Source organism: Oxyura jamaicensis, chromosome 13 (genome assembly GCF_011077185.1).
Source record: "Oxyura jamaicensis isolate SHBP4307 breed ruddy duck chromosome 13, BPBGC_Ojam_1.0, whole genome shotgun sequence".
NCBI classification, from domain to species: Eukaryota; Metazoa; Chordata; class Aves; order Anseriformes; family Anatidae; genus Oxyura; species Oxyura jamaicensis.
Genome location: NC_048905.1, coordinates 4,153,994 through 4,180,167, shown reverse-complemented (window position 1 = coordinate 4,180,167; position 26,174 = coordinate 4,153,994). Strand labels below are relative to the sequence as shown.

The 26,174-nt window shown below is 41.8% G+C and overlaps 1 protein-coding gene across 1 annotated transcript in view; it reads right to left on the bottom strand.

Moving 5' to 3' along the window:
• Positions 1–26,174, bottom strand: part of WWC1 (WW and C2 domain containing 1) — a 70,915-nt gene that overhangs the window by 6,233 nt on the left and 38,508 nt on the right. Inside the window, exons 6-19 of the mRNA XM_035338938.1 lie at positions 25,410–25,489; positions 24,384–24,513; positions 23,658–23,804; positions 22,527–22,600; positions 17,113–17,355; positions 15,601–15,690; positions 13,000–13,538; positions 7,870–7,978; positions 6,018–6,098; positions 4,442–4,528; positions 3,446–3,638; positions 1,941–2,093; positions 1,249–1,349; positions 315–453 (exon numbers count right to left, since the gene is read on the bottom strand). Coding sequence (XP_035194829.1) covers positions 315–453; positions 1,249–1,349; positions 1,941–2,093; positions 3,446–3,638; positions 4,442–4,528; positions 6,018–6,098; positions 7,870–7,978; positions 13,000–13,538; positions 15,601–15,690; positions 17,113–17,355; positions 22,527–22,600; positions 23,658–23,804; positions 24,384–24,513; positions 25,410–25,489 — 2,166 coding nt within the window. The remainder of the gene's footprint in view (positions 1–314; positions 454–1,248; positions 1,350–1,940; positions 2,094–3,445; positions 3,639–4,441; positions 4,529–6,017; positions 6,099–7,869; positions 7,979–12,999; positions 13,539–15,600; positions 15,691–17,112; positions 17,356–22,526; positions 22,601–23,657; positions 23,805–24,383; positions 24,514–25,409; positions 25,490–26,174) is intronic.

Sequence of the window (26,174 nt, the reverse complement as noted above, 5' to 3'; positions counted from 1 at the left end):
GAATAAAAATTAAGTAAGGCGCAAGTACTTCCTTACTGCAGTGGTCTGTCTCTTCAGTTTTCACAGTCAGTTCTCAATTATTGTCTCACCAAGGCTGTTTTTGTTTTTTTCCTAAGGGTGTATTCCTTTTGAAACTTTAATACTAGAGCAAAGAGTGAACACTGCACATAAAACTGCTTATGAGAAAGGCAAAAGGAAGATTTCACACTGGAATCTTCTTTCAATGGTGCAATTAAACACAGGCTGCCCGGAATACTGCAGCAAGCAATAGGAAGTTTAACTCAGCTTTCTGTTCAAAAGGCCCTTGATTTTACCTTTACTGCTATTTCCATATGCAGCTGGGAATTCAGACTTTCTTCTGTTTCCCAGTGCAATTTTCCAGCAGAGAATTCTTCTTCCTCTTCTGCTTCATTATCACTGATCTCATCCTGCTCAGGAACCTCTTCATCTTGCCTGTTAAGAACAGCTTCTGTTACTGAACTGGCCTGTTTTGTACAAAACTCAGGTGTTCCAGCAGTGAGTTACTTCCTGTAAGCTGCTGAACAGAAACTCATCCCCAAGACAGCCAGTTGTACCCAACAGGTCCTGTAGCCACTGAGATTGCACACGCACAGTTTTAGATGGAAATAAAGAAAACGGGAGGGGAGCTGCACCAGAAGACAACCATTGGAGCCAAAACCTTCATAGAGAATCTTGCTTTAAATGATGGAAGTTCAGGGTTCAGCCACGCAATCTGAGCATAAGATGGGTACACCTCTCAGGATACAATTAATCTTAGTTTAAAAAGTGATACTGGACAAAACTGACACATTGTTTGAAAATCCTCTCCAGCTCCTCTGAACTCAATGCTTGCTTCTCTGTCAAATCCATCAGTCAGGATTACTTTTCATTTCAAACGTTAGGCTCCATTACTAAAATATGAATCTGACCCACATAAACAAGAACCAAAACTAACAGTGAAGCAAAGCCTTGCACCATACAGTGGAACTTTCACAAGGTCCACAGAATATTGTAAAAATAGCAGAATGAGCATAGTGCTATTATCTCTACTTTTAGAATTTATCAGCTTTGGTCCCATTTCCCAAGTACAACCTTTAGAAAGAAGACATAGAAATGTAACTGAAGCAGAAAGAAGCAGATTCCCATAGCTCTATCACCTATTTCTTTCTCCACACATCACCTGTCAGGTCTTGAATCCCCAAATGCTCGGATAATCCCATGACACTAAGGCAGTGGGGTGCCACCTACCAGCTCTCTCCACTAGTTAAAGTGCTTCTGCTTTCCTCCAGTTTCTTCTCCACAGCTTCCAGTTCGACAGCTGTCTGCTCTAATAGTGCTGATACGGAGTCCTGAGGAGAACAAGAAGCTTCTTTTAAAGGTACTACTCACTCAAACTGCAGAATACCCAGCCTTCTTGGTCACAACAGCCCGCACCAGCCTCCTTGTGGTGGCAGAGCTGTAATCTCTACACCCACATTGCTCAAGCAGCTTATTACACATACAGTGCATTGTCAAGCCCGTGTGAGTCCAGCTCCCCCCAGTTATGCTAGCAGTACAGCATGCATGCAGATACTAGCCTGAGAATACTGCATGCCATGCACATACACGGGTTAAGTCTGTGTTTTGACTTGTTCAGCAAGTTTACTGCAGCAAGGTGAACTATCTAGCGGGAAGAAAGGCAAGAGCTCACACATCACTTCGAGCAGACCACATACCATATCCCTCACCTTCAATGAGGAGCAGATTTCAATATGTATTTAGCCCAGGACAAGGGCATCTGTAATCAATATATTATTTTGCTGCACTCAACATCCTCACAGTTATAAATATAAACTGAACAGACTTCACTTCTTGTCTACTGCATCAGTCCTTCACCCACCTAAACAGTACTAATGAGAGGGTTTGTAAGAGATTTCTCAGGTTTAAGCAGTTGTTCTTACTGTTTTGTCAGTGCAGAGTATTTCAGAATGAATGTTTCCTTGTTTACTTTTCCTATTTTGCTTCTGCAGATACTTATAACTAAGGAGGTTATACCAACGGGTTGATTTCTCTCCAGATCTACATATTTCAGCAAGGCTAATTTGTGCTCCACCCTATTGAGAGGAGAAAAAACAATTTCAGTACACTATTAAAATGAACTAGTACCACACCAGTAATAAGAGATGAGAGCAAAAAGCCAGGACTACCCGAGTTTGGCAAGTTCATCAAAAGAAAAGTTGCCCTGTTTATCACCATTTCAAGAGCATGTGAGAAGTTGCTCTAGTAAAGCTATATGCTTAATTATTTTTAACATTGTCTAGGACTTCCAATCCAAGTATCAAGTGATTCATTACAGGCCCTGTGTTCAAGTATGAAGAAGTATGAACAGTCCTGCTGCAGCTGGGACAACTTACAGCCACAGCTTAAAAGAAAAAACAGAAAAGAACAGAAAGAGACTCCCTCTCCAGAAACCTGCAATGCTGACAGAAAGAAATTACTGTTTCAGACTGAGATGCTTTGGCTTTTTATATTGATTCCTCTTCATCTGCCTTCTCAGCTTTTACTGCCTTACGTTTACTATACACATCCTGGCAGATCAATACATAAAGCCGTTTTGCAATCTGTTTAATCAATGTCTTGAGCGGACTCCATCTCACCAGCATCGGTCTGGTGGACAGCATACTGAGCACTCCTTTCAGGAGCTCAGGTACTGTGGGACAGTACAGGCTGCCAGACTGGGAAGCCCCGTTTGGAAAACAGGTGCTTCCTTGAACCCAGATGTGCTTTGCAAGGCAGGTGAAGGAAGAAATGCAGAAGCATCATGAAGCACGTACCTCCTCCGGCCAAGGGAGATGCTACGGAACACATGCAGGAGAAAATATGAACTTTTACAGAAAAGTTTAAGATTTTCTTATACCCCAGTTCAACACACCCTACTCATGTTCTGGAGTACACTACTCCAGAAACAAATCCATTTATATCAAGTTCTCCAGTTAGCACTGAACAAAAAAGCTGTTCTAACAATAGGGGTTCAGGTGTCTATGGAAATACTAGTACTCATAAAACTACTGTGGATTTTCATAGCGCAGCTTAATAGCAGCTTTAAAATATATGTATTAATTTATATTCTACAGTGGCTTCAAAAATCCTAAGAAGTCCATTCTCAATTACAGTACAAAAAATGTGTTCAAAAGGAGGAAAAATAGGCAAGGGTTTCACATTATATCATGAGAGGAGGGAAATCTAGTAGCCAGTGACAAAGTTACCAAGTTCTGTAACAAAACATGTATCTAATGAATATTCTTTGCAATAGTGATTTTAGTAGAAAAACATGTCCGGGGAAATATCATAAGGATTATCAAGAAAAAATTCAGAGAAATTGGCACACTTCGTAGTTTAAAATGTTGTCCAATTCAAAAGAGAAAACAAATGGACCAAAGATACAAAAATAGAGATTAATACTAACCAAACATTCTTCAAGGTGAGACTTATCTACAGTGCAAACATCGACTCTTAAAGTCTTCTGGCGTAAAGCCGGGTAAGAGATAGAAACCCAGAACGCTTCATTGTACGTAAGATTGTCTGAAGCTTCCACTGGTCTTGTGCGAAACAAGCAGCTTGTGCTTTCTGAACAGGGCAGGACAGCCACACGAATGTTCCTATGGAAAAACCAATAGACTGCAGTCAGTGCTACTGTACAAGTCCGCTGTTACCTCCATTGCAAGAGCTCCATAAATCTGTAAGTGAAATTCACCCTAAGCACTCTGAACATGACTGTCCTATCCTACTCTTTGGAATATCAGTCAGCTGAGGAAAAAGGCATATCTCCTCACAAAATCAGAGACACGTGGAGGTATCAGTTGCTGTAGGCTTCATCTCTCTGGATCTTATAATGGAACATCATGGGATTGTTTTTGCATAGCTGTTTACATCTGCAGAACGTGTCACTAACAAACAACTTATGTGCTAACAATAACTTTTCTCAGGTAAAACAAACAATGCAAAAATCCATCAAGCTTGTGTCAGTTTACTCAGCACACAGTTGAATTCAAAAACTCTGCCTGGAATGAATCTAGTAGAAGTTGTAGTACGCATTTCCCTAAACATGCATGCATTTGTGCCCATGTCCAAGGATGAGTTCTGCAGCAGAACGAGTGCCCTCTCTCCACTTGAAAGTTATTCTGGACGCTGCTGGAGCTAAGAGTCTTGCTTGTTGGTGCTCATTCCAACAAGTCCCAGTACACAAGCATAATTTCCAGTTTGAAAATACGTGCCTTGGAGGAAAAAACATGCATCTTATTTCAGTTTGAATGTATGAGCTCATAAATGGAGTGACACAATAAAATTTAGAAGCATTTCAGAAGAGGTTTTTTTTCACACACTAAAAAAAAAATATCAACATCTCTTTAGCTCCCGCAAGAATCTAATAAACGTTTCAAGCATGTTTATTTTACCCACTTACACTTTTTGATCCTGTTGTGACAGCAGTGCTTGAACATTACTCAGCTGGATGACCAGTATTGCAAATTGTCTATTTTTCTCATCATATCTGAATTGAAAAGACAAAAAAGCATTAGTATTAGAGAAATCTGTCACAGACTCCATGAACGAGTATTCCACTTATTTCATTAGTCCAGGCAAATAGCATTAAGTATATACAAACAAAACTATAATGGAGATATAGCTCACCTATAGCTCAAAACAAAGCAGTTTCATATTACATGACATTTTGCTACCAGAGCATACAGAAGAACTTCGGAATTTACATAAACAGCGGACTAGAGGTCTGACCTAACACAGATGGCTATTTCTAGAATCTAGGTAAATTGTTAACTAAAACCTTTTCAAAGGCCTTATATAATGACTATAATATAAAAAATGTTGCATATACAAATACTTGAAGTACAGCAGAGATGTTATGGGTAAGCATTGTTTTACCATTGATGGCCATCACAAAACACTTTTGCACTATTTTTTTGAGAGCATCTCTGAAAGCCACCTGTACCCTGGGCTGCACCAACAGCAGTGTGGGCAGCAGGTGAGGAAGGGGATTGTGCCCCTCTGCTCTGCTCTCGTGGGACCCCACCTGCAGCCTGCGCTCAGTACTGGGGCCCAGCACAAGGATGAGGGCATATTAGATCAAGACCAGAGGAGGCCATCAAGATGATCAGGGTGCTGGAGCACCTTTCCTGTGAAGTCATGCAAAGGGATTTGGGGATGTTGAGCCCAAACAAGAGAAGACTCCAGGAAGACCTCACAGCAGCCTGCCAGTGCCTGAAGGGGGCTACAGAAAAGCCGGGGAGGGACTTGATCAGGGAGTAGAGCAATAGGACAGAGTAATGGTTTTAAACTGTAAGAGGGTAAATTTAGATTAGATATAAGGAAGAAATTCTTCACTCAGAGGGTGGTGAGGCACTGGAAGAGGTTGCCCAGAGAAGCTGTGGATGCCCTGTCCCTGGAGGTGTTCGAGGCCAGACTGGATGGGGCCTTGGGCAGCCTGGGCTGGTGGGAGGTGTCCCTGCCCATGGCAGGGGGTTGGAACTGGGTGATCCTTAAGGGTACCTTCCAACCCCATTCATTCTATGGCTCTACAGTTTTCCTCAATTCATACATCTCCTATTGAGTCTATTAAGGACAATGTCTCCGTGCCTACCTTCCTATGCCTTAGGGGCTACTTGTGGGATTCAGGTGTGTCAAGGAGTACCAGTTACCGCCACCAGCTTTTCCCCCCACAAGCTGCATGCTCAAAGAGTCAAAGCCAGAAAAATTCTTTCTCCAGCCCAGCAGTGCTGGCGCTGCAATTGCTGGTTTGCAGTGTCATAACACACCATCACCAATTGATTTCCACTGACATGTAAGAGGATAATGGGGCCAAAGACCTCTCAGAGATGAGTGCAATTCCCACTTGCAGCGTAAAGGGGGCATCAGTTAGCAAATACCAATGGGATATGATAAATAGGATAAGAAAACAGGATAAAGAAGTCTTAAATCATTCTTTCAATTAGAAGGAAAATACAGCAAAAATGTGTAGTATTTACCTCATTGCAATTTGCACTTTAGCTGTCCCAACTCCTTCTGTATCATCACTGTCAAACACCACCACTTCTGACACACATGGTCTGAAAGGAAAGAAAGGCAATTAAGGACTTGATTGAAGCACTAGCATTTAGGCAATACAAGATCTTTTCCCTTCCATTCAGGATTCAGGCACATAGATTTTGTAAAATTAGCAGCTAAAAGAAAGCCCATTTAATAAGTTCAATCATCCTTGGAGGTATGTATTGCCGTCCTTATCAGCAGAAAGTCATATGCCTTCCCCTTTCACTGCCAAAAAAAGCCACATGACAGGTTGTGCAGAATAAGGTAGGGAGGACTTTTAAAGGGTTCCCTTGACTGGATTTTAGTTAAGACAGCTGACTGCCCAGAAACAAAAATAAGACTTAACAGCTACAATCCCATCTTGCACTGTGACAGCAAAAATTCTCGGCTTTGATTAGATTTAAGTCATTCCTTTGTTTCTTTAACAAATCAAACTTCCCTAAGCACATAAAAGCAACAGAATACACTGATTGCTCGTCTTTAAAACAGCCCTAATTTTTCCTCCCAATTCCTCCTCCAAAGTTTTACGCACTGAAAGTCCCAACAGCTACATTCATCATCTAATTGACTCAGACGATGCTGTAGCATGTTAAAACAGGATTAGCATTTCTTTCTAAGTATTTCCCATATTACTTGGCACTCTTCTGCATTTCATTACGTTACATCTATAGAGGACAAACGTGTTGCTCATCCTACCCTCACTATTTATCATAGGCATCAAAATGATACTACAGCCCTTTACAAAGGTTGCCAAGTCAACAACCCAAACATTAAGTAACGTAAGACGTGAGGGTGCATGGGATGCATTCTCTCCTTGTGTCTCACATTATCCCTCCCTCCCCCTGCCGCAGAGCTCCCTGTCCCGTTGAGGGGACACAAGGACCCTAAGACACCTCATTGTGTGATTGTCTGACTTGAGGCCACGAGGTCTGATTTACAAAGAGCTGCGCATTCTTGTCGAAGGGAACAGTCCTGTAAATATAAAACGTTACTCATCTCTCTGGAGAATTAACAAAGATAATGGGCAGGGGCGATAAGATGACCTGGTTTTCACCTCTACAGTCACGTCATGCAATAAAAGGACCCATAATTTACCTCAATGCCAATAAAAATGGTAGGAAAACAAACTGCAGATGCAGTCAAAACAGGCATCAATAAGAACAGTACCTTTCAGTCAACTTTTTGTCAAACAACTCTGGAAAGCTTTAGCAAGTAGTAAGGGGATCCAGAGCCCCAGGAGGAGCAATAATGCATGGATCATTCTTAAGCTAGGCACCGAGCGAGAAAACCCCACAGAAATCATGTATTGGATCCAAGCATCGCGGTGCAGGCGCAGCTGTGAGGTGGTTCAAGGTGCTTCTGCTTTCTTCCTTAGCAAACATCCCAAAGTCCTGTTATGCTGACTGAAGGCTGTCACTGACACCAGCACGGCTGGCTGGCAGGAGGGGAATGTTACACCTGCCAGATGGCTCTCCGCTAACGCAGTCACAGCTTACCAGCACCTTCAGAAACAGATTGACTGTTCAAACAGTTCCCCGTGAAGAGAGAAGTGACAACCTTGTTCTCAGCTACTTGTACAACGGCACAAATGGGTCATTTTCATCATCAAATTCAACCTGTTTATAGTTTTTTTTTTTTTTAATATTATGAAGTCTGAGATTGAGAACCTTAGCCACCAATCCCTCCACCCGAAAAAAACAAAACCAAAAACAGCAAATCCAGCATTATTCCAGCTGACTCCTGCGTGCAAAGCTGAATTAGCATCTTTCTAGAGAAAGATCTGATGTCTACCTTTGCACAGATGCCTCATACACCCCGCTATCTCCAGCAACAGATTCATCAGACACTGCAGCTGACACACACGCCACCTTCAGTGCCGTCCCTCCAGCTGTATTTACACCTATCAGAAAAGCACAGAGGAAAAACAAAAAAACAGGTGTTAATGAAAATGAACAGCATGGATCAGAAGCAGCTTTTTTTCTCACCCTCCCCTTCAACTGAGTTTCTTTCCCCACCCCAGTATTGTCAAGCAACAGCACATTTCTGAAGGCAGAGCGGACAAAGGCAGGGTGAACTGTGCTCAGCAGCCAGTGCTGCAGGACAACGCCAGGCTGCCCTGGAGAACACACGGCTCTGAGACGAGAGGAGCAGCGCTCGTGGCAGCGGGGGGAGCAGGGTTTCACCGCACAGCCAATGCCCATTTAGTACCTGGGTGGTGCAGCAGAGCGCCCACGATGGCAGCTACGCTGTGCTGGCTGCGTTACCCTGATGCCCCCAGGTACCTCTCCAGGTCCTTGCAGGAGAGGCTGCGAAGCATTCCAAGGGCAGGGAGGTACCCAGGACAAAAAGGGCAAGGTGTAGAAGAAACAGAGCTTCTGAACTCCAATAAAGTTATGAATTATTAACCAATAAAACAGCTTCTACTGCAAGCCAGCCTTAAGCAGGTACTAGTTCTTCTGGTCCTACTACCACGGACAAAAGCAAGGAAGGCAAATAGTAGCGACTGAGCCCTGGCCAGAAAGGGATTATGTGAGGGGTATAACCCACCTGGAGAGCTATCACCAAGGTCAGCTTCAAGGAGGGGGAACAAGGAAGAAATACGCCCCTCTACCCATGAACCAAAAACGTTAGCATACAAAAGCCAGAACACAGGTCTGGAAAGACCGGGTTAACTACATGAACATGGGGAGAAAGATCACAGGATTCGAAGTAGCAGCCACAGACAGAAATGTATGGGGAAGACAACAGGGAAGAGAAATGGAGGAAGCTGAATAAGAGTTTTGCACAGGGACATTAAGGAGGAGGGACCTGTCTCTTCTCCCTGGTAGCTGAGGACAGGACACACAGGAATGGCATAAAGCTGCACCAGGAGAGGTTCAGACTGGACATTAGGAAAAATCTCTTTACTGTGAGGGTGGTCAAATACTGGAACAGGCTTCCTAGAGTGGTGGTTGATTCCCCATGTCCATCAGTGTTTAAGAGACATTTGGACAAGGCCCTCATTAATATGATTTACCATTTGGTTAGCCCTGGAGAGGTCAGGCAGTTGGACTAGATGATCTTGGAAGGTCTCTTCCAACTGAACTATTCTATTTTATGTCTTGCCATACAAAACAGGGAAAGATGTGCACTAGGAACTTTTGCAAATCTTGCATCTTATCACTTGAACCACCATATTTCTGCAGATAGATGCGTCAGCCATGAGCCTGGAGGACCCAAGAGTGCCAAGCAAGCACTGGGGCATACCCAGCTCTTCCCTTGGCCTCACCAGCAGGGCTTTGGGATGCCTGCTCTGCAGGAGAGGATGTGCCATGCTGTCATACTGGGAGTGACCCTAACCCCACAGCAGAAATCTAGCAATGCACTCTTCTCCAAAGGTTTTTCACCTTTTTAAAGAGGTCCCTCTTTTCTGTAGCCTTAGGGAACCACTTTCCCCTGAATTGATATATGGCTTCCATCCTACATTTTCTTTATTACAAAGCAGATTTTCTTTTTGCACACAGTTACATTCAGCCCCATAATTAAAAACAGATTTGAAAAGCATTGATGCAAGAAGTGTACAAGTTCCATACAGGATTGGAGGATGACACAAGGACTCGTTCTCCAGGTAACAGTAGGGGGTGCTGCATGGAACACCAATACACACTGCTCATGTGTGCCAGCAGTTTGGGCCAGTTTACCCTTCTCTGTGGACAGCCCCACTGAAGGATGTTTCTCTCTCTGAATGCCCATGGAACTGCTGGACAGAAATAAATACCCAGACATTCTCCCCATAGGTCAAACCACAATGAATAAAACTGAGCATTTGTAACACAATAGGTCAGTTGTTAATTGAAAGTAATGGATGCATTTCATACTGGCACTCCATTTGATCTGTTCTCCCTGTGCTTGTGTGCTAGGGCTGAGCCCACACTCCCCACACCCTTGCCCATGCTGGAGGCACATGAGCAGGATCTGAATGTTTCTTCTTTCATCAGCACTGCTTTGAACCCCTTATTCCCTGGTTCCAACATGAAAAGCATTTCTTCCCTGCCGGCTGGCTGGCTGGTTGTTTGAGGTTTATGTACTGCTCCCAGAAATGCCAATCCAGGAATCTTTTCATATTAAGCTCCTTTATTAAGGAGAACGCTGCAAATCGGTCTCCGTACATTTAAGCTCTTTTTCTCCTTCGATTACCAATGCTGTTTAATCACTTCAACCCAGAAAGCCTTCGTTTTTGGTCACTTCACCAGCTCCCTGATACAGGCTGCTGCTCCTTGGACAAGTTTCCCATCTGTAATGGAGTTGCCATTGCTCCTTTTCCAGCCTCTGTCTTACTTAATAGCTTTGCAATTAAAGAAGCTTAAGCTAACACTACCAGAGGGTGCCCTTTTCGTTGCTGGCTGTTTTCTGTTACCTTTTCAGTGACAACTTGGTCTGGGTGGCAGGAGCCCCCAGTGCAGGCCTGCTCGCTGCCCAGCGAACCCAGCCCGGCCCTGTCAGCTTCCAAGGGCTGGAAGCTTGGGGGTGGTCATGGGCAGGACAAGTCTTCAAGGGAAAGGGGGAGAGCTGCTGGGGAGGGGAAAGCACCACCTGCAGGCACCGAGCCTAACCCGGTCTGCTCAGGCCGCACTGAGCATTCTGGGGGGGAACCAGAAGCAGAGCAGGAAGCGTCACAGCGAAAGGGCCTGCTGTTTTATGCAGGAGCTAAAACGGTAACAAACAGCAGAAAGAAGGTGATGGGTACGGAGATGTCTGCTGGGGCATCACAGCAGCAGAGAGCTTCGTTATGTGGAGGTTCAGCTCCAGCCCTCAGCTCTGAGATATGGGAAATCCTGCTGGAAAAGGCTCCAGAAGACAACTGGAACCTGCTGCTGCTGGTTTGGCCAGACACGCTGAGAAAGCTGCTGCCAGTATTTTGACACATCTTTACCCCAGTCAAAAACTGGAAATACCACGGATGCACAAAACAGCAGAAATACCATGGGGATATACACATCACAATGTCAAAGTAACCTGAAAAAAGATTAATGGGTTCCCTGAAAATGACTCAACACGCATCCATCTTTTTTTCCTCCTTACATTTTTTGCAAGGGACTTGAAGCTCAGCACTGGAAGGCTTACACATACACACTAAACCTGGAACTATTTTGTGTGGCTAATAAATGCAAAAATGTTGGTTTCCTGCTTTAAGTCTTACGTCTCTAAAGATTGTCATACAAAAAAGCAAGTTTATGGAAGAGTTCCGAACTGATTCAACTCTATTCTATACAACTCTATTCTATATTCCCAAGCAGGGTGGTAATTCTTGCTACACTGTTCCACCATTTTGTTTCATTCATATGAAGAACTTCAAGATTTCATTTCCTGCCATGCTGTGGACTGTCCTTGTATCTGTGCCATTTCCACAGAGTATCAGATACCACCAGACTCCAAATTTTGCTAGTAGCTTCACCTATATCACTCAAGTAGGAGAGTAAACCTTACTTTTGCCTCAGAAGTAGCAGGATTTGTTTTTTTAAACAAAAAGCAAATCCTTCAGATCTATACTGTTCAGCTCTACTTACAAGAACACGTGAGCATGCTTTTGCCATGAGGCCAATGACTAACCACACCAGATCCAGCCACCTCATTTCGGGTGTTACACTGCTGAACTGCGTACAAAATGCCTGAGAAGTAAAATCTCATCTCATTATTGCTCTGAAATAAACCACTTATGGTGATTATTTTGTCTGCTGACTGGGTAACAGTAATAATCACTTAATCTGCTTAACACCTTAGCTTTCACTTTAACAGCCTTGACAAATCTTGAAGAGCTAAAAAGGTTAAAACTAATCAGCATCCAGTTCTAATAGGAATGATTACTGTTTCCTGCTCATAGCTGTAATACCTCTTGCTTGTAGGAAAATGGTAACTTAAGGGGGAAGCTCTGCAGTCATGTCTTTTATTGTAGCTTAAATAGCATCAGCTTTTTCTAACAACCACCCTTACAGGAAGAAGTGATAACATGGTGCTAGTTCCCTTTATTCACATGGGCTATTTTATGATCCCGTGAAAAAATGAAGAGGCTGAACTGCCATTTCATACTTCTGTAGCATGCAAGTTCACATTCCTCACTTGTTCACTAGTTACAACTCGAGCCATTTCAGTCGCCTCCGTTGGGTTTAACCTAACTGCAGTCACACCGGCTTCTCACGGGCCCTGGCATGATGACATCAACTGCTTTCTCCTGTTTTCCATCCGCTTCAGCAGGGCCGTCACACTAAAACTGGATAAACACTTCCCACCCACCAATAAGCCATATGCATGCATCAGAACATCCACTCTCTCTAAATGTCTTATTTTATCATGCTTACAATCTAAACACGCTTTTGTTGCTAAGAGACCATCCCCCTCAAACTAGCAGAAATTCAACACAGCCTCGACATGTCTGCTCATCTGAAGTTAATGAATTCATTGCCACTGATTTACTGGGAACCAAAGCAAGATGTCATGTATGCTGAGGTGGCAAGGAAGGATTTTTATTCGCTTTTGTTAACTGTTAAGCTGAATGTTTTTCACGGTCTTGCTCAGAGCCTTGACCCAAAAGTTTTTGTCAATATGGCATTATGTGCATCTCAATTGCAGGCCCAAGACACCACATGACATTCTGAGTAGTTAAGTGCCTAATACACACTTCCCACTACAACCATTTATATTTTCACACAAAAACCCTGTAATTTGCGTACACAGGTACACTAAAAGCAACATGGTCTTCTGAATAACTCATCAGATCAGCAGTACTTTGTGTGTAAGTTAAAATACCAACCCTTCCTCCCAGCTGGGGTAGGATGTACTTTATAACACACATCAAAACGAGTCAGTTTTAGCAATACTTGCTTCTTAATGCTTTATAAGCAGTATTAAAAATAAATCATGCATGCAAATATTTTGTTATCATACCTTGACCTAGATGCTTATCTCCTGCTCTAGGCTCTTCCAGTCTGCAGTTGCCACTCCCACTGTGTAGGGTGAGTTCTGAAAGGTTTGTACTTATCTCTGTATCATCAAAATCCATATGGCTTGAAAAGGCATCACCCGTAAGGAGTGGGTCTATCACCAGCGGAGAGCAAGGTGGAGATGGAGAAGAGAGGGATGACCTTGGAGATAGTGATGTCATGGATTTCGGAGTACCAGACAACGACCTCAGAGCCTGTATGCGGCTGGCGGCATCTGCTTTGTGAGTTTTTGCTACTTCATTTTCATGAATAGTGGTGATACAGCCTGATGGCCTAAATCCAGTGGCTCCTTCCAAGAGTAAGTCAATTTTGTTTTGATAGTCTGAGTCCAGTTGCTCCAACTGCTCCAGGTGCTCGTAGTAGAGGTCAGTGAAACTGGCAGAAGTGGATGAATCCTGGCTGGAAGTCGCAAGAGATCCTCTGCTAGATGCAAGGGAACCAGGACTGCTACTCGAGGAGAGGGAAAGCATGCTGGTGGAGAGACTGAAGGAGACAAGTCAAAAAACAGTTACACCCCTCTCTTGATATTTAAGACACTGCAGTATCACCAAAGTCTCCAAGCCCACATAGTACATTGTGCTTTGTCAGCTCAGGCTGTGTGCGTTAGTCCCCATAACAGTCCAGACTCACATTCTATCCAGTGGAAAAGTTAGGCCACTTTTTAATAAAAATAGAGTTTATCCACATTTTTCAGCTCACCATTATCAATCTCCCAAGAGCCTTTGTTTAGCAAAAGCAATGCTAAAACAGTTTTAAAGCAATCAAAAATTAGTGATGACGTTATCCTCCCACTTCTGTCTGGAAAAATCAGTGGTTGCTGTTAAATCTCCAAAGCAGACCACAAAAACAGGAAGGTTCATGCACGCAGATGGAGTTATTGCAGCTCTGTCTGTACAGAGGAAAGCTTGTATTTAGCTCAGTATCAGACCCCAACTCAAAAGGGTAATATCACAACTGCTTGGAACTGGCCTTCACAACAGACAGCAGTTACAAGAAAATTCAAAGGATTTACCCATGTGAGAGGCTGCTTCTCGATATTTAGGGCCACAAGAACAATGGAAGAAGTTTGGGCTGGACTATGAAATCAGTTCTCACAAATTATTTATCCCTAGAGATCTAGTTTAGAGATCTGATAGTGAAATTAGTTTTAAGCAAGTGCTTAGTCCTCTAGCACTGACTACATATATCATCCTTAGAAATTCTATTTAAACCAATTCTATTGCTTCAGATATTAAATATTTTGCTCATTGACTGGTTAAAGATCTGTAATGCTCACTTCACATATAGATTAGCTATTAAAACAATTCTGCATATGCACAAGTGGTTTAAGTTGCCCCACTGAAAAATAGTGAGGATGTTAATAAGATTAATCTTATAAATAAAATAGTTATTAATAAAATATATTAACTAAATATTTTATAAATAAAATAGATGTTAATAAGATAATCCATTATTTATGGGAAAAAGCTAGAAGCTTTATCAAAAAATTATGCCTACGGCCTTACAAGAATTCAGTAAAATTTTGGCACAAAAATGGCAGGCATTTGGCATTATGGGGTTAATAGCAAAGGCTTATTTTATGAAGGTGCATGCCAAGAATGCTGGGCACGTAGTTAGGAAAAAGATTAGTTTCACATGCTTCTCAGTCACCTCAAAAGATCCCTGATCAGCTAGAAGACACCAAAGTATGATGCAGTTCTACTGCACAAGACCATCACAGATAGCTGTTCTCCATGGTGGCTTATTTACGTATCAGTCTTGCACTATCATTTTTTTCCAATCTTTTCGGTATCATCTTCATAAAATGAAACAGTCCAAGGGGAACAAAAGCTATAAACAGAGTAAGTTCAGTACAGATAGGAAAAACCTCAACCAAACAAAAACTACACCAAACACTTTCTAATCTAAAGGCTGAAGATATGGCTGCAGCTGAAGAAGGTTCGGCCTTACTGTTTAGTCATGTATTTATCTTTAAAAACAGCAACTCCACGCTCTTCCAAGAACTCCAGCCTGAATAATCAGACCACATTATGACTGCAGAAATATTTCTATATACCACGTGAATCACAAAAGATTCATGGATATCACAATACATTTTCTACATGGCAAGCAACAGCATACTCAGAATTAATTCCAAGAAATATTGCAACATATTAACATGTATTACTAAGATTCATTTCATTTGCTGCACAAGTACTAAGCTGTCTTTAACATACTTTATTAATGAAATACTACAGTACTTCAAAGGTTCAGAAAAAATATCACACCTTAGCCACTGAACTGTTACACGTCCAAAACAAAAGGGATTGCTGAAACTCATTCTGTTGTCAGAGGCACAAAGTCCCATTCTGAACAACCTATCTAAATGGGGTGGGACATATTAACCTCAAGGTTTCTCTTTCTACTAACTACCTGGGGATCTTAGGTGACTACTATAAACAAAAGGCCTTTTACATCAGTCATCTGGGACATAAAGCTGTTAGAGAAATGGCAGTTACGTTATGTGCAGTTAAAGAACCCATAGCTTCTGTAGGAGGTTATGTACCTTTTCAGCTGGGTGTGTAACATTGCAACTAACCGCGTTGTTTCTTCCAGTTCTCGGACTAGCTGGTTTCTTTTGCTATTCAACTTCAATCTAAGAGGAAAGGAAAGAAGAGATCTAAAGTACCATTTACAATTTCAAATGAAGAGCAAAGGCAAGTACTATTCCTTCCATGAAATCCTACTGAAGTCAACGAGAACATACAGTGCAAAGTGGAACAGAATTCAGACAAGATGCACAGGTGTTTACCAAGATGTGTAACTCAATCCTGAAAACATTCACAACAGTAAAGAGAATTAAAGGTACTACTATGGAGGCTGATATTTTGAGAATCAGGCCTCACTAGAAGCGTGAGGGATGCTGCTTGACGTGCACTACTGTGTTCTTATATTTACTCTGCTAATAAAGGCGTAAGTGCTTTCACTTGCTTTCAGTAAGGTCCATAAATGATTAAGGTTTGTATGACTTAGTTTATAACCATCTCATTATGGCTTTATGTGAATTAAAGGACTCCAACATTTCAGTTTTATTTCACACCTGGACTGGTTTAAAACAAAACGTGCAGTTAGTTGCTGGCTCTCTAACCAGGCCTTCAGGCAATAAATCCTTCCACATAAACAACCTGTTTCTTGGGTGCACTTGTACAAGACCATATTCCTAAAAATCAAATGACAGTGTTCATCTTACAGCAATATAACAAGTATTTTTTGAAGCATAGATTTTTCAGGCCAGTAAAAATCTTGCAGTTGAGACTTCTGAGACACCTAGAATTTTTCCAGTATGATAAAACCATGAAAAATCCACATAGGAAACGTGTAGTTTGGATACTGAGCATGCAGAATAAATGAATACAGAGACACAGAAAACGAATGCAACACACTTATCCCATATAAACTGAAGAGCCTCCAGCTAAAAGTAGCATTGCCATAGCCACCGACGTTAACACACACAGATCACAAAGCAGCAGCAAATGCCCAATACAATATTCAACCTCAGTGTATGTTCCCAGGAGACCTCCTACTGCAACAAGCAAAATTAGGGTGAACAGTTGTGTTTCTTTCAGCTAGTTCAGTTTTACAGGATAGTCCACGCAACACCCACAGGCCTGTCAAGTATCAGTTCCTACAGCAGTCACATACAAGGATGCTTAGAACAAACTTTTTTTTTTTTAATTTAAAATTCCATCTGTTAACATTTACCAAGCTCCAGACTGCAAAGCAACCATAGAAGCTGCTGTGAGGAGCTGGCTGAATACAGGAACAGCATAATAACCTGACCTATTTTGAGCATTTCTTATTTTCATACAGGATCCATTTGTAGGAAAGGTGCCCCAACAACCCTTCCCCTCTTGGGGATTACCGACTGCAGTCGGTTTATTTTGAGAGATAGTTACAGAACCAGCCTTACAGAAGTCAGAGTACACTGCTATTAGCATTCAGGCAGGAGATGCTGCTGCTTGCTCTCGGTCAGCTCTTGCCCAATGATGGAAGCTCAGTCCTATACCCAGTAACCTACCTCTCCGTTAGTGCTTTGCTTTGAGTGTCTCTAGCAGCTTGAAGGTCTTCCTCTAATCGTCTTCTCTCTGTCTCCAGTCTCTCCACCTCCCCTCGAGTCCATTGTCTGGGACTAATAAATCGCATTTCTTTCAAGAGCTCCTCCTTCTCATTAATTAATATTAGACGATCCCGCTCAGAATCCAGCACTCCAGGCCAGGCCTCACTGTCAAGCTTAGCCAGCTGTATTTTCAGGTTTGCTATTCTGCAGCAAGAAGGAAAAAAATGCAAGCAGTTATTTCACGAGGAGTGTCCTAGCTACTGCTCAACATACACATGAAGATGTACCATGACTAACCACACCTTCCACAGCCCCGAAGAAGAATCTTCAACTCCAGGACAACTAATCTCACCCTTTATGTCACCTTTATGAGGGTGCAGTCAAGTAAAGCACTGCCAGGAGGCTGACATGCAAAAATGGGATTTTAACTCAGGTTTGCTGCCAACGGAAAGCCAAGTCCCTAGTTAACCTGTAGTTTCTACCAGTCAAGGAATAGCAAAATAGAAATTGTGGATCTAAAACAATCTGTCAGACACACTAAAGAGATGTTTCATATGCCTTAATGACCTCATACTACTTATTGTGGAGAGTATCACATGGTATGTATCTGATCTTTTATCAGATTAATGGAAGAGAATTCTGCACTCCCTGCACAGAATTCAGATAAGCTGAGAAAGACCACTGGTTACTCAAAAAAATAGAAACAAATTCTGTCTTTACAATGAGGAAGTTCACCACGTGCATGCTGCTACTACTAGAAGAATCCAACCATAGGCTGAGCTTTCTGGACATCTTAAAGAGTTAGGCTACTTCTGGCACAGCAGGGACCTGAGGATGTGAGAAGTTAGAGGGATTACAATCCTACCTAAATCCAGAGTCACTTGTTCGCATGAATGTACAGTCTATGTTGATCTGAGGTATCATCCCAGACTGCAGTTTAAAGTCAGCGTCACTAATCCTTCAGCATCATTCTACATTATCTCAAGCAGGAAGATTACAAAGAAGTCAACAGCAATACAGATCTAGCACTTCACAAGAGCTTTGACAGACAGAAGAGGATAACACAGCTTGTTGCCGTTAAGGAGGCTGCTCATACCACCTATCTGCCCATTTCCTATTTCCCAAGCGTCTGAGCTGCTGTGTCAGCTCCAAAAATGATCTGCTTCACACTACAACATAGAGAGGTGAGTCAAAAAACCTGTGGTGGGTCACAGTACAGAAGTGAGGGCAGAGATGTCAGTCAACCCAGGGGATGCAGTCTCCTTAGTAATAATCATTGACCTACAACTCTTCATGACCTGCAGGGATGATTACTGGAGTTCAGTGAGAAACAGTAAAAATAAAGCTGAGTAAGAGTTACAATTGACTTGCATTTCTAGAACTTGCACATTTAGAAGTGACAGAGTGGGGAACATGGAATGGGGAAGGCTGAGTGGGCTGGGGAGAAGAAATTACTAAAGCTTAGAATTCAAACAATGAGAAAGGCAAGGTATCTTGTAGAAAATAATTCACCTGACTGAACGCCAGACAGTTGAAGCATGCACACCCCTACATGTGATTACTACTCATCTCATTCAGGTTTTAGTAAACACATGAAAAAAAGTGATTTGCTGTACATGAAATCAAAGCCCAGTGCTCACCCCCCTTTAAAAAGGGTTTTAGGGATCCCACACTTCAATTGTGCACAATGAACAGTTGTGGCTACTAATCTGGATCCTTCCAGAACCTGCTTTATGCTACAGAAGTGCAAAGGATGGTGTCCACTACCCAACCACCCCATTGTGAAGTGATTACAGAAATAAAACGCAGATCCGGGTAGCAGCAGCTACACAACTGCTGAACGGCCTCGAAGAATAAATCTTGTGTTCCAAGCTCCACATGCCAAGAGTAACTGAAGCCCCAAGACAGCCTGTGAAACAGAGGTACAAGATCAGGCTTACACACACCAGCCTGCCTCCTTCATCACTGGACACAGACTAGATCACCTGTTTGAAGTCGAGCCTCATTTTTTCTGTAAACCAATTCCTCACAGCAGGTTGCTTACTCTAATTCAAGTTCCATAATTGTTAGATATTCAACTCAACTATTTTTAGGTTTTCTTCTGAGCTATTTTGTTTTTGAGTGCCTGATCAAGCGCAACACTGTGCTCCAACAAAGAATTAACAATGGCATTAATTCAAAATCCAAGAATTCCTCTGTGTATTTTGAAGGGATATGAGTTTAAGAGGATTGGTTGGCACTAATCTGATCACTTCTGGCATACATTTGCATGGATATGGCTTTTCCAATGGAGTTTTTTTTTTCTCTATGCATTTCCAAGTCTAATAGCTTTTTTAAAGCAACTCTAGCTTTTGCCTTGCTCTGTAAATGGTCATTATTTTTCCCCTTTTCAGTTTTTCCCCTTTTAGGTTTACACATTCTGTTTCTACTAGTCCAATGAAACGATATCACTACAATAGAAATGGTTTGCAGACAGACACGTGGCTGAAAAATCCACCCTTCAGCATTCACCAGCTGAGTTTAAGGTACATCGCTGAAGTGCCATGCTAGGTTTGCATTGCAAAAACCATCAGCAATACTGAGCTCAAGTCACACAGGCCCTTTCTGAATGATTACTAGCTTGCAAGACCTAACAAAATAGGGAATGGGAAGCTTAATTTAACTGTACTCTTAACTAGAAAAGGTAATTACATGACTTACTGTCTTTTTTTTTCCCCCACTTGGAAAAGCTGTTATTTTTTGTGATACAGGCATAACTTGTAAGAAGTTTTAGTCTTTTTGGAGCTAAGGCTCCAAAAAGCATGGAGTACATGCATCTCCAGAGAAGTGTACTTCAATATCTGCCTCCACAACCAGTCATCAGTGGGTGATACTAACAGATCAGCCTGTTTGTCAGAAAAACCAAAAAGGTTTAAAAACTCAACAGTTGTGGAACAATGGTGGATATTTAAGTGAGACTAAAATATTCCAGCTCAGAAGATTCTAATGCCTGCCTTTAAAAGCCCAGAGTTATCCAGTCATACAAAACCCAAGCTGAAAGATCAGCTGCTGAAGGAAGTAAAGCAGAGCATGGAGCACAACTGCCACACAACTGCATTATAACTTTGTCTGAAGTTGTACAGCATAGTTAGTTACATCAGACAACATTCATGCTTCAGGCTCTGCTGCAGTAGTGCTCTCCTTGTAGAGATGTAGCAGTGCCATCCCTTTTGACAAGATACCTCTCATCAGTTTCCAAACCAATTAACCTAGAATTTGTCACTGCAGTCATCCTCTGCTCTTTTTGTATAGATTTGACATGAAAGGACTCTACTCTAGGGCTCCATTGGTTTCACTGAGACGTAAAACAAAAGGACTTACTGTTAGATGAGGGAACACACAAAACTGCCCCCCAGCAGTTCTGACCTGAAAAAGTTCTGCAAGATATTCACCTACATCGGTGGCTTTAGTCTGGTCCACAACAGTAATGTAACTGTGTCTGCTACTGTCCACTTTCAAAATCATCATTCTTTGTAAAACTAGTAGCTCTCACCTACCTCACAGGAAATCACCTCAATTTCAAAGTCTCGAGTTTTACCTTTCCTGACAACGCTGAGCTAACAGGACAGATGCATCCCTACCATTTGACTCCGTAACACATGCATGAGCAAAGTACTCACTCACCTATTGTTCTTGGAGCATTTTAATATTCCACTGCAGGGACAGAAAACACTTCTAACACACACCAGGAGGAATTTCCACAGCAACATAAGGTTCCTTGTGAGTCACCAAATCCATAGTATTGCTCCAGCTTAAAACCACTTAATGTATTTGTTTCTGCAGCTCCTACTGATGGCTATGCCAAAACCACAGTGCTCTGATAGCAGATCTTTTCATTGCACTATCAATTATTCATGCCCATTCAGATCAACCTTTTCTCAATGTTTTTTAAACTATGAGAAAATCCATAAATTATTTAAGACTGACATGAGGTATCAAATCTTAACTGCAAGACTGTGTTGTATGCACTTCTTCATCACTTCAAATGAAGCATTAGCTTGCCTTTATAAAATTCTGTCTTTTTTTTTTTTTAAAAGAGTATATATTTTCTCTTCAGGTTTATCTTTATTCACTTGCCCCTTGGAAAAGATACAGGCTAAAGTAAAAGTGCTTCATCTCAAATTGAAAATGTAAAGTCAGGATAAATTAAATTGCAGCCCTGAGCAAAACTTAAAAGTAAAGAACAATTTTAACACTGAAACATTAACTACTGCATCTAAGGGATTAACTATATATATATATATATATTTTTTTTTTAAAGGATGATCTGAATACGACTGTAGCTGTTAATTTTGGATTCCAAAACAGTTCTGATAAACCTTCTCTACCTAGAAATGTGCAAGCTCCTGTCAAAAGTAGCTGGGCACACACATTCTTTGCGTGTAACTTTGACAATTGCCACAGATGCTGATAAAAATTTATGCCACAGAAAAACATGGCCTGCTGACCATACCAGCATACTCAAATGAGGACACTGAGTAACCACAGCCTTAAGCCTTATTTCCAACCAGAGACAATCCTTTCTTCCTTGCATGTATTCCAGGTACAGATTGTACCATATCTGAAGTTTGCTTTTCTGGAATAGGAAAGTCCCTTTAGAATAGTTAAAAACAAGATCACCACCACTGATGGCCACACCTCGGAACAAGGACTAGGGCCACCAAAGTACATGGAAAGAACATTGCTTCGTGGTTTTTCAAATAACTGTTGTATCCATCCATATAAGTATAGGCACCTCCTCAACAAGTGAGTTAGTTATTATCTATTAGAAATACATCTCCCAATCTAATTTATGCAAAAGTTTTCTAAATGGATATGATTTTTTAAGAATTTGTTCTTCATTCATCTCGTATCAGAGGGCAAATGTAAAAGCTTACATTCTTACAGGTAAGCAGACAGGCACTAAAACTGCAGCCTTCTGACCGTGCCTCAGTATGCTAGGTGTTAACGCAATATACATTTCTCCTTATCTGACTTGAAGCCATGCAAGTCAGATAAGAGTAAGGCAGTAAGTAAGTGTATTTAGAGTAAGGTAAGGACATGCCTTTCGGTACAGTCGTCTTATTTGGAATGGGGAAGCATTGGCAACAGGCAGGAAAACCACTTATGTTCCTGCAGGTGTGGCTAGATTGAGTTCTTGATGTGTTAGTCACTCCTTAGCAATTTCTAGGATGGTTATTTATTTCTTAGATGATAACGTTGGCCCAGAAAGCTTGTTGCTTCACTAGCTCAGAAATTAGCATGTTTATGTAGCAGTAGCTCTGGATTTCAATCTGAGTTACATCTTCAGAATAAGCTGTATGACAGCCAAAAGGTAAAACAGACCAAAGAATTACCTTCTTTTTGCTTCTTCATATCGAAGGCGTAATCTCACTTTCTCAGCCAACTGGTTATTGCTGCTGGTAATAAACTGAGACAAAATATGAAGTCAGCAACTTAGTAACTGCTCCTATTTTGACATTCCTTCTTGAAACTGATGGCATTACAAGTTACACTTGCTCTTGACAAACTACTTTACCTAGTTAAACCAGTCACATAATGGGAAATATTTCCCTTGATTAAATTTTTCATGATTGTTTCAAATGCTTAAAAAATTCACAGGATTCAGAAGCTCTGTGGCCTTGCTCACCATACAGGAGAACCTACCACATGTAGGTCAGGTTTTCATTTTCATGCACACACAAATAGTTTTGCAATATTTCTTCTTAACTGCTGATTGCAATCACATTTTGGTTTGTGTTACATCTTGCTTTGGCTGTCAAGTTTTGAGGACAAGGGACATCCTATCAAGGCCAAATTCACAGATCTTTAATCACATGTATGGCCCTGACTGCAAATGGCCACGAACACTGAAGTAAAGGTTCAAAGGAGAGGCTTCTGCGATGTCCTGAGAGGCACGCGAGGTACCCACAGCACCGCTCAATTCCTTGCTGAGGCTGGCACAAGTCTGCCAATTATGATCTTGCTGCACAAGTGGGACTGAAGACTTACAGAGCACTACACATGTTTAATGGCATCAAAATATCCGCACATATGCTATCGTTCTCACTCCTTAACATTCACAAGCCGAAAGCAAAATGCACTCTTAAGGGAAGAGGCCTCATTAGAGCTCAGCCCATATGTAGCTGCTGAATGTTTCTGGTCTAGTAGCATATCAGTTTTATAAAGAGCTATGGGAATATTCATGTCTCAAGAAGCTACACCTACATGCAAAGTAAAACTTCCTTTCTTTTTATTCCCACCTGGGTTGCTCTGATAGACACAGAGCATGGGGTAACAGCAGGCTGATTTCAGAGATGCATTAACTTTTTTGCATTAAACAAAAATGAAAGTCAACCAAGTTTAAAACAGGAGATGGTATCATTTCATAGATACTTGCCCACGCCTGAAACCTTGTGATAAGGCAGTGCTGTTCTAGTTTCAGAGGAATGTTTCCAGATGCAATTGGTTTCCCACACTTTACTTACGTTTCCTGAAACATCTGTCTGGGAGCTGACATCCAGGTACTGCCTTGGTAATGAAGGGCTGGAGCTTTCCAAGGACACGCTGCTGGCCCACAGGTCTGACTGTGATCCTCTGTCATTCACGAAGCTGTCTTTTAACCTGGCTAAACTCTGAAACCACAAAAATTCATCAAATGAGCTCACTTTCACACAAAATACCTTGGCACCTACACAGCTGTAGCCAAAAGGACATGATTAAGGTCCAGCCGTTCCACGTGTGCCCTCAGAGCCTGCCAACATGAGGGCAGGCATGGCTGGTCTGTGCCTCCCGCAGCACGAAGCAGCCCGCCTGTCTGAGCATACAAGGTATGGGCACACACTGATGCCCACACGCAGACAGGCTCTCTGCTGGGAGCCTGAAGGAGGAGGCACACCAAATGGGCCAGCTTTTTACACAGCTTCTGCAGATTTGCTCTTTGACAGCAGAACAGACAGTCACACTGGTTCATTCTTGACCATTAAACCAAGAGACAAATGTCCATCCGTAACCCAGTGCTTACTGCTGTTAGTTATATTTTATTCATCAGTTTTGGAAATAATTATAAACATGCTACAGTTCAACCACAATATGGAACTACTTTAGTAAAAAAACAAATCACATATCTGAAAAACAAAATACTTAAATTACTTATCAAGTTCAACTTTAAATGAATGGAGACAAAATACTATAAAGTCACGTTGTTTCAATACCTGAATGAGGTCTTGCTTTTCTTTCTCCCCTGATGTGATGGCCTTCTTGAGAGCTTTCATTTCACTTAAAATGGCTTGTGCCTCATCAAGTTTGTAGCCACCTTGAGTATCAGACATTTTCATGTCAATTCTGCGTAGGCATTAAAAAAACATACAGTAAGCAAACTCTGTATGTAATGCAATTAATCCTATCATCCTAGATGCATACATCTGGACATTCATTGATAAGAAATCCCACTAAGTGCAATAAAGAAAAGCAGTCATGCCTGGGGTTCTTCCTTCTTTCTGTTAGAAGGATATTAAACTTAGAAACTCTGATTTTAGCTGTACAATTGCTTTGACTCCTTAGGAAGGGAGAAGATGAAAGGTGGAGAAAGTGTTTAGACAGACTGATGCTAATTACCTCGTTTCTAACCCAGAGATCATCAAGTTAGCCACATACGTATTGTTAGTTTAAAGATTTTGAAAACCTGGCAGATATCTCACACATGAATGTATCTGCATGCACAACCTAATTACAAGCCACCTCATCCTTCCCTCTTCTCAAATTACTACTTACTGAAGTTGTCACTTACAGAAAATTGATAGGATACTTATCAGTGACATTACTGAAAACATGCCGGTTGCATATCCATACCAAGGTAAATACGCAATATTTTTCTCCCCTTCCCTTCCACCCTAATTTTTTCCTCAGTGGCCTAAAACAAGGACTCTTATAATTAAGGCGATGGGTATATTGTGTCATCAGTATCGGGCAATACTGAGCAAAACAGAATGCCATTTAAATGATAGAACTTGGTTCAAAATCTTTTCGCCATGAAGTCAGTTCTGATGTAGCCAATCGTGTACAGGCAAACATTCGAGCAAACTAACCCCCATGGCTTTGACTTGCATGTGCCCAAAGATCTCATCAGTGATGTATTCCAGCTTAATGTTCTTTAGGCAGCTATTGATATATGTAGAGGGGGATGCATTACAAGCCAGAGATGTTCTGCACTAAAAATAAGATCTTCAGAACAGACTTACTTCTTCAGTGTCTGAAATCCATGCTCTTTGTACTGGAGTTCTTGCTTCATGTGAGCTACCTCTCTCTTGAGTTTATTGACCTGTAGGAAGGTGTTACATTTTTGGAGCGATACTTTACATGAGTATTTATATAGGTACAGAGCTACCCATTCAATTCAGAACTTACTCAATGTAGACAGTACTCTCTAGACAAAGTATCCAAATATTCACTCCATCTCAACAGCAGCTACCAGCCCTGACTGCATCTTCATCAGCACATTACCAATGGCTAGAGATTTATCTAGTACTCGGATGTCACATCATTTAATCAGGGGCTCAAGGGAAGTTCCAACCTCATAAGCAGGGAAGATGAGAAAAATTCAAAGGACAGCAATGAAAGCACATGCTGATTTTACTCATTGATGTTTAAAATCCTTCCAGTCATTAAAAAAACGTTAGGTGTGAGGACTGGAGTTAGACCGCAGTAATACAAGCCATCCTCCAACATACCAAATTAAAAGGCCCCACTGCACGAGTAACACAGCAGGATGATAATACATATCGTAAATCCACTGACCCTACAGCTCGCTGTTTTATATTCCTCTGCAGAGGCCAGACTGACCTACTTTACTTCAGTCCTTTCTTCCCAAAGTGAGCTCTGCATGAGAGAGCACACTGCCGCTGCTCGCAGCGTGCGCTGAGCTCACGACAAAACAGCTGCCAGTCTCAGGAGAGAGCTCGCAGCTCCCTGGCGCTGCAGTGCACCAGGGAGCCAGCACACAGTTG